This window comes from Channa argus, chromosome 16 (genome assembly GCF_033026475.1).
Source record: "Channa argus isolate prfri chromosome 16, Channa argus male v1.0, whole genome shotgun sequence".
In the NCBI taxonomy this organism is placed as follows: domain Eukaryota; kingdom Metazoa; phylum Chordata; class Actinopteri; order Anabantiformes; family Channidae; genus Channa; species Channa argus.
In genome coordinates, this window is record NC_090212.1 from 18,514,845 (window position 1) to 18,528,247 (window position 13,403).

The window sequence follows — 13,403 nt, forward strand, 5'->3', positions numbered from 1 at the left end:
TTTAGGTCCACATAAACACAAATAGTAACAGGCCTGCACAAAGTCTTAATACGGTCATAAATGCCTTGGAAACTAACAAGCCAAGATGGTTTCAGTCATAAATCACCTGACAGGATTTTTGCTGATTTTATCTCTTTGATCAGGATCAGTCTGGATTTCTAATCACTACGTGCGTGTTGCTTCTGTCGCAGATCCAGGATGAACAGACAGTGTGGAATAACAGTTTCCACTTACAGCTTCACAAATCACAGGGAGCACTTTACGCAATAGGGTTGAAATCACAGGACAAGCACTCACCTTGGTCCAGTCTGTTGGATCTTTGAGGCTCTAAACTGTCACAGCGATGTGAGATCGGGGTTTCCATGTAAAATATTCCTAAAATGCAACTGAATATTATTTACATTGTCTGCTCATTAACGTTCCTTATCGTTTAGTAATTTAAAAGACATTTGAAGAAAAAAAAAGAAAAAGCCCCGTTATTACGTGCCAGAGCCCACAGTTATTTCCTAAACCACTGCAAGCAATAGATGTCCAAAATGTTTCTTTTGATCAAGTAGGAGACTAATCTTTGCAGCTCTACAAGTAGCTATGCTGCTGTTTTTCCTGTAGCTACAATTTGATTTTCTCTATTAAAATAAAAAGAAAAAAACATTTGAGGGAATATTCACATTTCATCATCCGTTGAGGGGTTTCCTACATTTTTAAGGGTTTGGAAAGTCCTATGAGCTCATGGGTTTGTAAATTGGTCTAAATATTTGTTGAGTAAAATTGAAAATGCATGGTTACAGTTTATTTATTTAGTTCCTAGAAAGAAAGTTGGGTATACGAAGTGTTCCCTTTATAGCGTTTGTGTTCCTGACACTCAGGACTTAGCCATTTCTGTGAACATCATCACAGTACACAGACAAAGTTAACTACAACTCAACAAAGACGCACACACAAGGCTAACGCACGTGTTATTGTGTTGTGTTTAGTTCCAAATGGAAACAAGTCACTGTTAAGCCCTGACGTGAGAACTGCTGTGTTGCTTCCACTAATGTTAATTTGAGGCCTGGGCACAGCAGCTCAACTGATCCACAGTCAGTCAGGATGGAGGACGTCTATCAGCTGTTCACTGAGAACCAGAAGAGGCCCGCGGCTGCTAAACTGGCAGGTTTGTCCCAAATTTTGCATCTGGGTGAGATTTCATCACTAGTCCCGTGTGTGTCTGTGTGTGTTGCGTTCGCTAAGGAAAATTGCCAGGGTCACAGACCAAACACAGGGATGAAGAAGGGATCAAGGTACAACACTCAGGCTCCGCTGTGAGAACTTTTAACATAAGATTATGGAGATACTGTACAGATGATAGTTTTACAGATATTGATCAGTAGATGTAGGTGTGAAGCTCTAATTCTCTGCACGCTGCACAATGTCTATGCAACATCTGTAAAGGCTCTTTCAGGTTTGTGCTTTTATTCATTTATTTTTCCGGACAAGACCTGCAGGCTGCTTTACGACCCAGCACAGGTAAGGCAGCAGATAATGAATGATATGTACAATAGAAAGTATTTCTTAGTACCTACTTCTTCCATTTATTTTATACCCAGACTCATCATCTAAAATACTCCGTCATTTTTTTAGAAGGACATTTTGTGTGTCCTAAAACACAAACCTTGATTTAACTGTTTGTGAGTTCTGATCCGATGCAGCTTGGAGAAAACATGTAGATTTCTCTTTTAATTGCACTTAAATTTAACACCAGTGAGAAAAATACCATGTTTCACAATATTAAAACAGGTCCCAGACATACAGCATGAATATTAAGTTACACTTTTTCCATCTTCTGTTGTATCATGTGTATAATATATCTACCATTACATGCAAAAGTTATTCTGGACACTGAGTTTGGCATCAATCTGGTTTTCACAGAAGATAAAATCAGACAAAACTCCATGCACCTACATCCTGAGGGAGTGACATCCTGTCATCAAACCAAATGGCAACACAGGAGGTTGGTTTTAATTTATTTTCTACAACTGAACAGTGACCGAAGGAACACTAACACTCACTTGAGGTAATTAAAATTCTGGACATCTTGCCAGTGTGTGAAAATACTTGACCTTTACAGTCACAAGGTTTCTTATGTTAGGGGAAAAAAAAAACAAGAACAAATTTTTATAAATCTGTACTGCAGAGCATGTCCATGTGCTAAGAGAACATTTCATTTTATTTTGTATTTAACTGAACGTACTGTTTATTTTACTTTCAGTCCCTTTCAGGAATTTGGGATGTTGCAATCACAACAATTAATTCCACCAATCCCCCCTTGAAGTTTGCATGATCTTGCAATTTAAAAGGTCAAAAAACATAACAAGCATCACAATTTTGTGAACGGGTTTAAAAACCAGGCACTTTCTGCTGTCATGTAACCAGTAAAAAGTGACACCGGGATTCCCATTTAGAAAACACTGGCTCGATAAACAGTACCTAAGGCTTGCACACATGGGGGGGGGGTTTGATTTTACCTTTTAACCATTTCAAATCAGTTAAAAGGTAGAGAAATAAACTCACCCCAGCACTGTTACCGTGCAGGGCCATCTGACAGCCACGCTCCTGACCTCCATCCTGGCAGTGGTGCTCGGCTCCCTGCAGATTGGCTACCACACCGGCAACGTCAACGCTCCAGCCAAGGTGAGCAGCAGTAACAAGAGCTGACGGGGAAAATGTGATAGTAATTAGGATTAATAGTTTAGTTTCAAAGTTCCTGAGAGGGCATCGTTACACTCTTCACATTCCACTGTTTTCATAGTATAGAGTTTATGAATATTCTGAAGAGCAAAGCCACAAAAAGTCCTTACATCCAAATGAAGCACAGAGCTGCAACACGAAACCATAAAAATCACAATACACAAGCCACAAGCAGATTCTCAAGCCTCTATAAAAACACTGAATAAAGTTAATCCACTGCAACTCTTCGGCTCAGCTCCAGGCCTGGCTCCCCTGGGCTGGCAGCGTTTTGCCTTTTCACAGGTAAACTCCAGTAAACTTTTACAAGTGAGGCAGCTCTTCTAAATTTAGTCTTTCCCATGGCTTCAGATTTTCTACATTTTTCTCAATACCTCGTTAAAACATGCCTGAATCTACTTCTGCAATTTAGATAGTGAACAGACACATTTACCATAAAGTAAAAAAAATCACAGACCCTTGTAAAACCACGTCTAGTGATGCAAATGTCTTTAACGCTGTTTAGATCATCGAAGAGTTTTTTAACCACACCTGGAGAGACAGACACAACCAATCGATGCCAGATCACAGCCTGACTCTCCTGTGGTCGTTTTCTGTCAGCATTAAGGACTTTGGAGCCTTGCTTGGCTCACTGGGAGTTAAATATGTGGCAGACTCCTACGGCAGGTAAGAAGTGCACCAAAGGGTTTTTCGGTGTTATTTGATTATTATCTCTGCTGTATTTCAGCTTCGTCTTCCCTTCCAGGCGTAACTCCATCCTAATAGTGAACTGTCTTTCTGTGGTGGGAGCATGTCTGATGTCTGCGTCCAAAGCCAGCAAGTCATTTGAGGTTCTCATCCTGGGGCGCTTGGTGTTCGGTCTGTTTTGTGGCCTCGTGATGAGTCTTAATCCCCTCTACATCCAGGAAGTGTCCCCCACCAATCTGAGAGGGGCCTTTGCTACACTCAACCAGGTGTCCTTTGCCTCTGGCATCCTAGTTGGAATGGTGAGGACAGTTTTGGGAAATCTGGAGTTGATTGAGGTTGATTCTTCCGAACTCTGCTTGGGGTCAAAATGTAATGTTAGATTGGGACACCTGCTTCTTCCATGTGCAAAGATGTGCAGGGACTTTTAACATTTGTTGCTCAATGTTTCCTTTCATTTACCTTATCTCAAAGAGGTTTTCTTAAGAACTTTAGCATGTAAGCTAAAATCACCACTATTTGGATTTGGTGACAAAGCTACAGTAGATTATTCTGAATTGTAAGACTACGAGTATCCTCTAACATGATTTATCAATGTGTCCTGATTGCTTGGACAGTAGCTCTAAACAGATACAGTGTTTTTCCTTTTGCATTTGACCCGTGTAAGGTTGGAGATTTTTGTGTGTGTTAATTGTGATTAATCACTTCCTGTAACACCAGGAATTCAAATCATACTGTATTTGTGGGTGATGCTGGTGACTGCTAGCTCAATGGGTAGAGCAGGATGATGGGATGCAGAACTCTGCAAGTTCCAAATCCCAGCCTACCCACCATGCGTGTCCCTGAGCGAGACACTCAGCTGATTGTTCAAGGATTTGTTTGCTGCAGGTGGCTGGTCTGGAGACAGTGCTGGGTACAGATCATTACTGGGCCATGATGTTGTCCCTGTCACTCATCCCAGCCCTGGCACAGTACTTGGTTCTGCCTTTCTGCCCCGAGAGCCCTCGGTACCTGCTCTTCAATCGAGGAGAGGAGAGCAAGGCGGAGACAGGTGGGTCCAATTGACCACATACAGTAGTTGTTCAGCTAGAGTTACTGCAGGTAGATGTGCAGCAGGGAAACAGTGTCGAGGGATGTTTTCTGCTTTCTACATTTTGTTTCCTGGACATGTGTTTTCTGCACTCTGACTAACCCAGCTTCAACTCTTTAAACAAATATGCTCTCTTCCTTCCGCAGCCCTGCTGAGGCTAAGAGGCAGTGCAGACAAGGTGTTTGCTGAGCTGAAAGAAATGAAGGAAGAGGCTGCACACACTCAGAGCAGCGTCACTATACACGAGTTCTTCAAGAAGCGCAGCTACAAGCAACCAATCATCATCGTCTTTGTCGTCAATTTGGGCAGCCAGTTGTCTGGATTCAACGCGGTTAGTAAGATGAACGAAAACTAAAATGATTCACAGACAGCGAGGGTTCCAACTTCCAACTTCCAGGTTTCAGTGAATCTAAAATGTGAATAAGAGAGATGTGGCCATTTTGCTGCTTTCCTTAAAACGTAATTCAGTCTTCAGTGTATCGTGGAAATTCACCGACGAATGCTGGATTGGTTTAATAAGTTATTCACCATTATTCTGAGCAGTGTGTATTTAAAAACAAAAAAAACCCAGTAACCCCTTTAGAAGGTCAATTCCTGCTCTTTTTTTTTTCCAGATCATCAATTATTCCACCAGAATGTTCCAGGCCACGTTTGACCAGGCCAAATACCTGACTCTGGGTGTGGGGGCTGTTAATGTGACCTTCACTTTGGTGGCAGTAAGTACAAATTCTAGTGGTGAGCTTTTAGGTTATCGGCTGCTCATCAGCAACTCAGTCTGATCCGTAAATGTTAAATCCACTAAAAAATATAAGCCGTGTTATCCAACACAATCTTGGCCTAAAGATAAAGGTATTATCACGATTTCTTCAGTATTGCTTTTACAGCTTGAACCACAACAGGATACGGTTACATTTTTTGGTGAAGAAATTTCTCTCCTGGCATCAATGAAGTTCTTTCAATCTTGAATCTAGAAAAAGGGATGAAATGTGAGTATGTGCATTCACCACTTTGTTGTTTTTTCCTCTGCAGTTCTTCTTAATGGAAAGGGCAGGAAGGAGGAGGCTGCTCCTGACTGGTTTCATCTCCATAGCAGTTTGCAACTTACTCATGACCATAGTCGATTCTGTCCTGGTAAGATCATTCTAATGTGGGCTGTTATGTTGTTTGTCCAGGAAAATGTCTATTCTAATATTGGAAAGGCTCAAAATAGCCAAGATCTGACAAATTAAAGCAAAGCAGGATGTGTTTTAGAGACATAAGTCTAAGGTGGCGGTGGGTATTGTTAAAAAATTAGGAATGATGGTCTCAATACCAACAAGAGTTTAATACGAGCTCCTAAACAATACTTTTGGTACCAATTTTATAAAATCCATTTTAACAAAATTCCGCTGCAAATCTAAATTATTTTTCATTACCTTGGCACTTTTAAAATTAGAGGAGTTTGGTCAGTGCCACGAACACAGTGAAGTTCGGTACCCAGCACTGGTCTGAGCTTGTATGTACTACATGATTCTGATGATGAATTAAATGCAAAATATGAGTTGCAGTGTGGTTTACAAAGCGACACATGAAATAAAAAAAACAAAAACAACAATGGAACAACCAACCATCTTTCCAAGAATAACTTGACTATCCACTTCACAGCATCTGGTCCCAGAGCTGCGGAGCTTGCAGGTCCTGCTAGTTTTCTGCCTGATTTCAGCCTACGAGCTGGGCCCTGGCCCCATCTCTTGGTTCATTGCTGCTGAGCTGTTCGACCAGCCTGGCAGACCCATCGCCATGGCCTTCACCAGCATGCTCAACTGGGGGGGGAAGTTTATTCTGGCACTCCTCTTTCCTCCATTACTGGTGGGTTTACACTGCTGGCCTGCATGCTGTATGACCAAGCTAATCTCCAGGGGAAACTCAGGAGCTGGATTTCTTGTTTGCTTTTGTCAGTTTGCTTGCACCTTAGTATAGTCTGTCAAATACAGATCATAAATCTGTTCACTATTATGCACAGAGGCTTCTATTATTAAAAAGCTACAGTAAATCTTTCAGATGTTAAATATGTATACATCTGTTGCTAAATCTTTCAAAACCAGGATGCAATAATAGACATCACATTAATAGTCAACCAGGGAAACATTTGTTCACAGAAGAGCGAAAGAGATGGCAGCCAACCTAAAACTACTCTAGTCCCGGGACCAACTCACAAACCTTTTTGTTTCTTTTATTCTGAAGCTTCTTCAGCTACTTCTAACTCTTCTTCTGAGCAGCGACCGTGTTAACGTGGTGCACGTTGTGCCAGAATTTTCTCAAGGAAGGTTTTCATCTCAAGAAATATGTCCTGGTTAATATTATTCCTGTCCGTCTCTCCCACACAGAAAATCTGCGGTGTGTATGTCTACCTCCTATTCATGGCTGTGGCTCTGCTCGCCTTCATCTTCACCTGGATTCGCCTCCCAGAGACCAAAGGCCGCACATTTGATGACATTGCAGAGGAGTTCAGAGGAGCAGAGGGCATCCCTTTGCACAATAAGGCCGGATTCAACACTTTCACCTGACCAATCTCTCACAACCTACTGAATCTGGTCATGTTTCCACTGTTGAGGGTCAATTCACCCAGTTACGCACAAAATGATTGGTGGCATGCAGCCCATTTGTGTTTCATTTTATTTGCTTAAGTTTGGGACTTCAAAACATGTGCTGCACACAACACAGAAAATACATCTGCACAAAAAGAAAAGAAAGGAACTATGTCCCAGTTAATCAGCAGAATCTACAAATCTTAGTCAAATGTTCCAGCTTTCAATCAGAAAAATTAACCTCAATTACAAGCAGGCTATATTGAGTAACCCATGAAATATTCTGGAAAAGGCTTTTTCCAGACTTAGAACACCAAAAATGACATTGTGTTTAACAGTTTGGGAGAACTGTCCAACATTATAATCAAGAGTATAATGACTGATATGTATACTACTAGTTTCGTGGCATTTTATAATATTTCTAACACCATTTTGTAAGGAATGAGCAACTTTTGAGGGACAGACAGGAGACAATTAAACAGGGAAAAAGTCTGCAGCACTCAGGAGTTTACAGTCATATACTTCGTTTTTTTCCCGCAAAATTGCCATACAATGCACAGACCTCAACACCAGCAAAGACCTTTTTTTGTGTGTTTTAAGACTCATTTTATCAGATTAATAAACTGAAGACGTTCAATTTGACTGTGCGCTTAAGGTTGATTTGAAACTGTACGTGATCCAGCCTCAATATTTGCTTGAATTTGGCTGCATAGACACGGCAACGTTCCAATTTATTATTGGCTTAAGCAACTCTCACTCACACCTGAACTGTGTACACTTGGAATCTATCTGTTGAAATTACCCACAGCTGTGAATAAATACTGTATCCAATGCAACACAAGGTGCTTTGCTGGAACTTTAGAGGCAGAAGAGCAAATTAAAAGACCAGCTAAAGGGAAATCAAATGTACTGATTATTTGTGCCTAATTATTCAATCATTTTGTATAAGATGCATTAGCACAGTTCACAGTTGCAGAGAATGGCTAAATCTCTGCAAAAGTATAAAAACAGTGCCATCTTCTGGACCAAACTGTATGGGACACGTTAAACAACCCTACAGGCAGTTGGGTCTTCCCCTACAAACACTAACTTAGCCAAAGCGTATACTAAGAGTTGGCAGTGTTCTGTACTTAATCTCAGACACAGTCAGTGAGTGAGAGAACACAGACACACACACACACACACAGTGCTACTCATGACAGTAGAGTAGTTAAAATCCGTAATAATTTGTTACAACTTTTCTAAACGGTTTCTAAACTATCCAGACTTCCATTAGGAATTTTAAAATTTCCACTAACTTCATATTTAACACTTGTTTTGTATTTTAAACCATAACGGAATGACCAACACTGTTTCAGGTCTAATTGTGGCTAAACAAACCAACTTCTACGTGAAGATCTGTGATCTTTCCCTCATTTCAACATACACGAGTGCCTCTCATTGATGCAAATGGAAGTGACGGACTGTAGGGGGACCCCCGAGCACCACTGACTACAGTTACACCTACAGTGTAGATTTGTATTTATACAGCTGCTCACATCGCACAACGAAGCAAACTTCCGACCTGCAGCCCTTCACATCTCTGTAACAACACAGAAACGCAGAACATGGGTGTTATGAGTAAACGAGGTGTCTTCACATTATCACTCTTGGTGCTGTGGACTACAGGTAATTTATCGGATTAACAGTAGAGGGTTGATCTGAACTGATATTTTTTGCATTTGGGACGGAAGGTCAGAGGCTGTCGGAATCCAAAACGATTAAACCTTTCCATGTTGTAAACTTTATTATTATATTAAACAGGTGCAATTGGTGAAGGTGATGTCAACCAGACTGACAGACTGTGGAAACACACTGGTGACAACGCAACTATACCCTGCAGGGCGCTGGATATTTCCAGATGTACTGGTACAGACAGCTGCCCAGAGAAACCATGAAATTAATCGCGTTCACATCTACAGCCAAAAAAGATCACGACTTTGGGGGGTTCAGCCAAGAGAAGTTTGCAGCTACCAACACTGCTCCTGAGAGTGGGACATTCACAGTCAAGAATCTGGAGCCTGGAGACAAAGGCTTGTATTTCTGTGCTGTGAGTCAACACAGTGGTACAGACAAACATGGAGGTTGAACAAAAACCCCAGCGTGCTCCAAAAGTCTTAATCTCCTGCACTGTAGGGGATCTCAAGAACCACAAATTGTGCCAGTTGCACTTTGATCAAACGTCACAAATTAAGACCCTCCCACCTGCAGCTTTGTGTTTACACACGTACAGAAATACACTTTACTGTAGTGTTTGTGTGAGACTTTCTGAACATGGAAATTACCAGACACGGTCTTTACAGCTTGTTATTATTCCTGCTGTGGATAAAAGGTAAAGTAGAAAAGCATTTCTGACTTAGGGCCTTTTGGAAAAATAACAAGTTCAAAGTCACTGTAAATGTTCTGATATATGTTAACACAAGTCCAAACTTGTGTTAATTTATAACCCGCAGATCAAACTGATGCAAGTGATGTTAACCAGATGGCTATTCTGTGGAAACCCGAGGGCGACAATGCGACAATGCACTGCAGCCACACCAAGGGCATCAACTACTACCAGATGTACTGGTACAGACAGCTGCCTGGAGAAGCAATGAAACAAGCCGCATTTACATCAGTCGGCAGCAAAGAACCCGACTTTGGAAAATTCAGCAAGGACAAATTTTAAGCTACCAAACCTGATGCTGAGAGTGGGACATTAACAGTGAAGAATCTGCAGCCAGAAGACACGGGCTTGTATTTCTGTGCTGTGAGACAGCCCCACACTGGCACAGGAAAGTTGCAGGGCCACTCAAAAACCTCTTTCTGTCCAGGAAATGTTGTGTAATCAAAACTTAATATTTTTTTTTTTTGACATCATAACTTTCTGTCTAAGTAGTTTGGCCGTTGTGTTAAATAAACAACATGGGCCAAACCCTCATTATGTCAACACAAAATTGCATGAAACATTTACAAGTTAACCTGAAAATTTAACATGCAATGATAACTTATCACGTATTGAATGGGCTCTTAAGATTTCTCGGTTCATCGTGTGTAAATAAAGCACAAGGAATGTATAAATATACCACAAAATGTCAGACACTGAATTTTAAAAATGCAAATATTTACTTGAGCTATGCAGCTAAAGAGGAAACTGAAGCATGTGACACTTCCACAAACTGCAGCTCAAAATGGAATAAATCATAGTGCTGCTTATAAATGTCTGCAAATTGAATCAAAACTTGTAATGTAGAACTTCACAAACCAGCAGAGGGAAACAAACTTCTACAAACTAAATGGGGCTAAAACCTACTGTCTCAACTCACTGACTGCACCCTCAACTCCCATTTCTGATTAAGCCAGGCCTCTAAACCCCCCTCCCCATTGATTATTGTTATAACTGTCTTCCACATGTGCTGAGATGACTGAAAGGGCTGTCTCACATACAGACGTCCTAAACATGACCGTCATTGTCTTTGTATTTTGTTTCCTTTATCTGCCAGGATTAAAAGGTGAGGAAAAACAAGAACATTCCATAGCGTGACAACACAAGCTAAATAATAAGAATGCAAAAATTATTTATCTAAAATGTTGCCTGGTTTTTCCCCACAGGTGCCTCAGACACAAAACAAGTCACCCAGACTCCAAGTGACATGATTAAGAGAACTGGTGAATCTATTAACAGTGAGATCAGCTGTGCACACAGCATACAGAATTTTGATCGCATTCTCTGGTACAAACAGGACAGAAACAAAGAGCCTAAGCTTCTAGGATATCTAAATGTGATGCACCCATACCCAGAGGACAACGTGAAAGGAAAAATCAGCTTTAATGGAGATGGCAACAAAGGTTCAGAGCTCACGGTTTCTAATCTGACGTTAGAGGACAGTGGTGTTTATTTCTGCGCTGCCAGTCAGCACAGTGCTGCAGATTCCCCTCAAGTCAGTACAAAAACCTGTATCGGTCTCACACACAAGGAGTTCAGTCTCCAACACCTGCAGCCAGCCTCAATCTAAACCTTTGAAAATGTGAGTCACTGTTGGAACTGAGACACTAGAGGACTTGTGGTGTTGACGTATAATATATTAGGATACATTTAGCGGTAGAGGCACCTGCTGGGAGAAGCAACGAAAATAGTTAAGGATAGTCGACATTTTGCGCCTAAAATGCACTATAACCTTTACAAGAGAACTTAATTTGACCTTCTCTAAACTTTAGAAAGCACATGTCCAACTGTTCAGTGTTTCAGTGCTTATTGCATAACATGCTGTTCAAGGTAAATGACTACAAAATAAATAAATACATTTCACAATAAAAATCACAACACGATTCATGGATGATGTCTGATCCATGAATCAAGCACTAAATGTTCAAACACTAATTGTATTCTTCATCACATTTTGACATCATGAGACCAAGATGACAAGTTATTGAGACATTGACATTTTGTGCTGTGGTAAACTCCCCACTGTTGTTAGCTTTTGTTTCAATAAATTGTTTGAGATGAAGAAATTACCACTGCTACTGTCATGATATAATATCACTGTAGCATGAACTTATTACATTTTCCATAAATTCCCGCTGAATATCTCTAACATTTTGTGAGTAGTCTAATACTGTTCCCATACACCCTTAGCTTCGAATATTTGGGAACTAAGTCTGCAGTCAACAAAACCTGATGCTCAGACTACAGTAAGACATTCATCTGGCAGAATGGGATACACCGCCGACAAAACTAAAATGTACCAAAATCTATGAAAAGCTACCAGCATTTTGTTCTTTTGTTTTGCCACGATGAATTCTAAAAGTGAAAAAACAGACCACCTGAGATACACTGAGTGTAAACCGAGATACAAATTAGCCAAACCTCCTGTTTCAAAAGTCTGGGCATTGATAGGCTGATGTGCAGAACTATGTGTCACATCCACAAACTGCAGCAGTAAATGGACTGTCATAGTGCTGCTTATGAATCTGTGAAAATGGAATAAAAACACAGCTTCACAAAGTTATTAGTTCAGATTGTGCCTTTACTGAAGCAACCGACAGCATTTCTCTGACCAGCAGGGGGAAACAAACCTCTACAAGAGAAAAGGGGCCAACAACCTACTCTATGTGCTTTATGTCGAAGTGTCTCTGGGTGAGACACTGAACCCCTAACAGCCCATTCCCATCCCAGCTGTGCAGTGCCGGTCCAATCCCGGTCAAAATTTGGGAGGGTTGCGTCAGAAAGGGCATCTGGCGTAAAAACTGCCAAATCAACACGTGGACAAAGATCTGCTGCGGCGAACCTGAACTCACAGGATAAGCTGTGGGAAAAAAAACCTCCTCTGTGTGCTGTACCAACCCACTGACTGCAGCAGCACGTCCTCCCCTCTGAAGAGACCTCCCCTCGCTATTCAGTTGCAACAGCGATGCACTCTCGTCCACTGGTGGCGGAAAGTCTCACATCTAAATTTAAACATGAACTTCATTGTTTTATTAGTTTGTCTACTTCATCTGCCAGGAAATAAAGGTGAGAAAAAAAAACATGAATATTCCCAATCAAAGTGAATCATTTCTTTACCTAAAATCATGCTTTTTTTCCCGCAGGTGCCTCAGACACTAAACGCGTCGTCCAGTCACCACCTGACATGATTAAGAGAACTGATGAATCTATTAACAGCGAGATCGAGATCAGCTGTGCACACAGCATACAGAATTATGATGTCATTCTCTGGTACAAACAGGACAAACACAAAGGGCTTAAGCTTCTGGGATATCTCAATCTGAACTTCCCATACCCAGAGGATGATGTGAAAGAAAAAATAAGCCTGAAAGGAGATGGCCGAAAACAGGCAGAGCTCACGGTTTCTAATCTGACGTTAGAGGACAGCGGTGTTTATTTCTGCGCTGCCAGTAAGCACAGTGCTGCAGGTTCCCTCAAGTCAGTACAAAAACAGTCATCTATCTCACACACACACACAACAGGTTCAGGCTCCAACACCTGCAGACGGCCTCCATATCTACATCTAAAAGCCTTTGAAGACACAACTTTGACACTACTTGTGAAGTGGGAAATAAAGTTTGCAGAGGCAAATGGTTTACATAGTTTTGAACTTCTCTCATAAAGCAATAATAACATTTCAGCAGAGCAATAAAATAACTCATTATCAATGTCCATCTACTTATCAAATACAAAAGACAAATATATTCACTTCACAATCATAAACACCAACAAAGGCCAGACTCACTGTTGTGAACTGGGATGCACGTGTTATAGCCATATTTTCCATTTTGCACGTTAAAAACACGTGCATATCAAAAAATAAAAATAAAATCAC

At 41.0% G+C, this 13,403-nt stretch overlaps 1 protein-coding gene across 1 annotated transcript; it reads left to right on the top strand.

The window, feature by feature from the left end:
• The first annotated feature begins 1,602 nt into the window (after positions 1-1,602).
• On the top strand, positions 1,603-7,904 carry LOC137101076 (solute carrier family 2, facilitated glucose transporter member 1). Its single transcript, XM_067478976.1, has 10 exons — positions 1,603-1,990; positions 2,572-2,670; positions 3,230-3,390; positions 3,470-3,710; positions 4,297-4,459; positions 4,645-4,829; positions 5,113-5,214; positions 5,528-5,629; positions 6,143-6,346; positions 6,865-7,904. The coding sequence occupies exons 1-10, from the start codon at positions 1,976-1,978 to the stop codon at positions 7,042-7,044; spliced, it is 1,452 nt and encodes a 483-aa protein (XP_067335077.1). The 5' UTR covers positions 1,603-1,975; the 3' UTR covers positions 7,045-7,904.
• Positions 7,905-13,403: the final 5,499 nt, after the last annotated feature.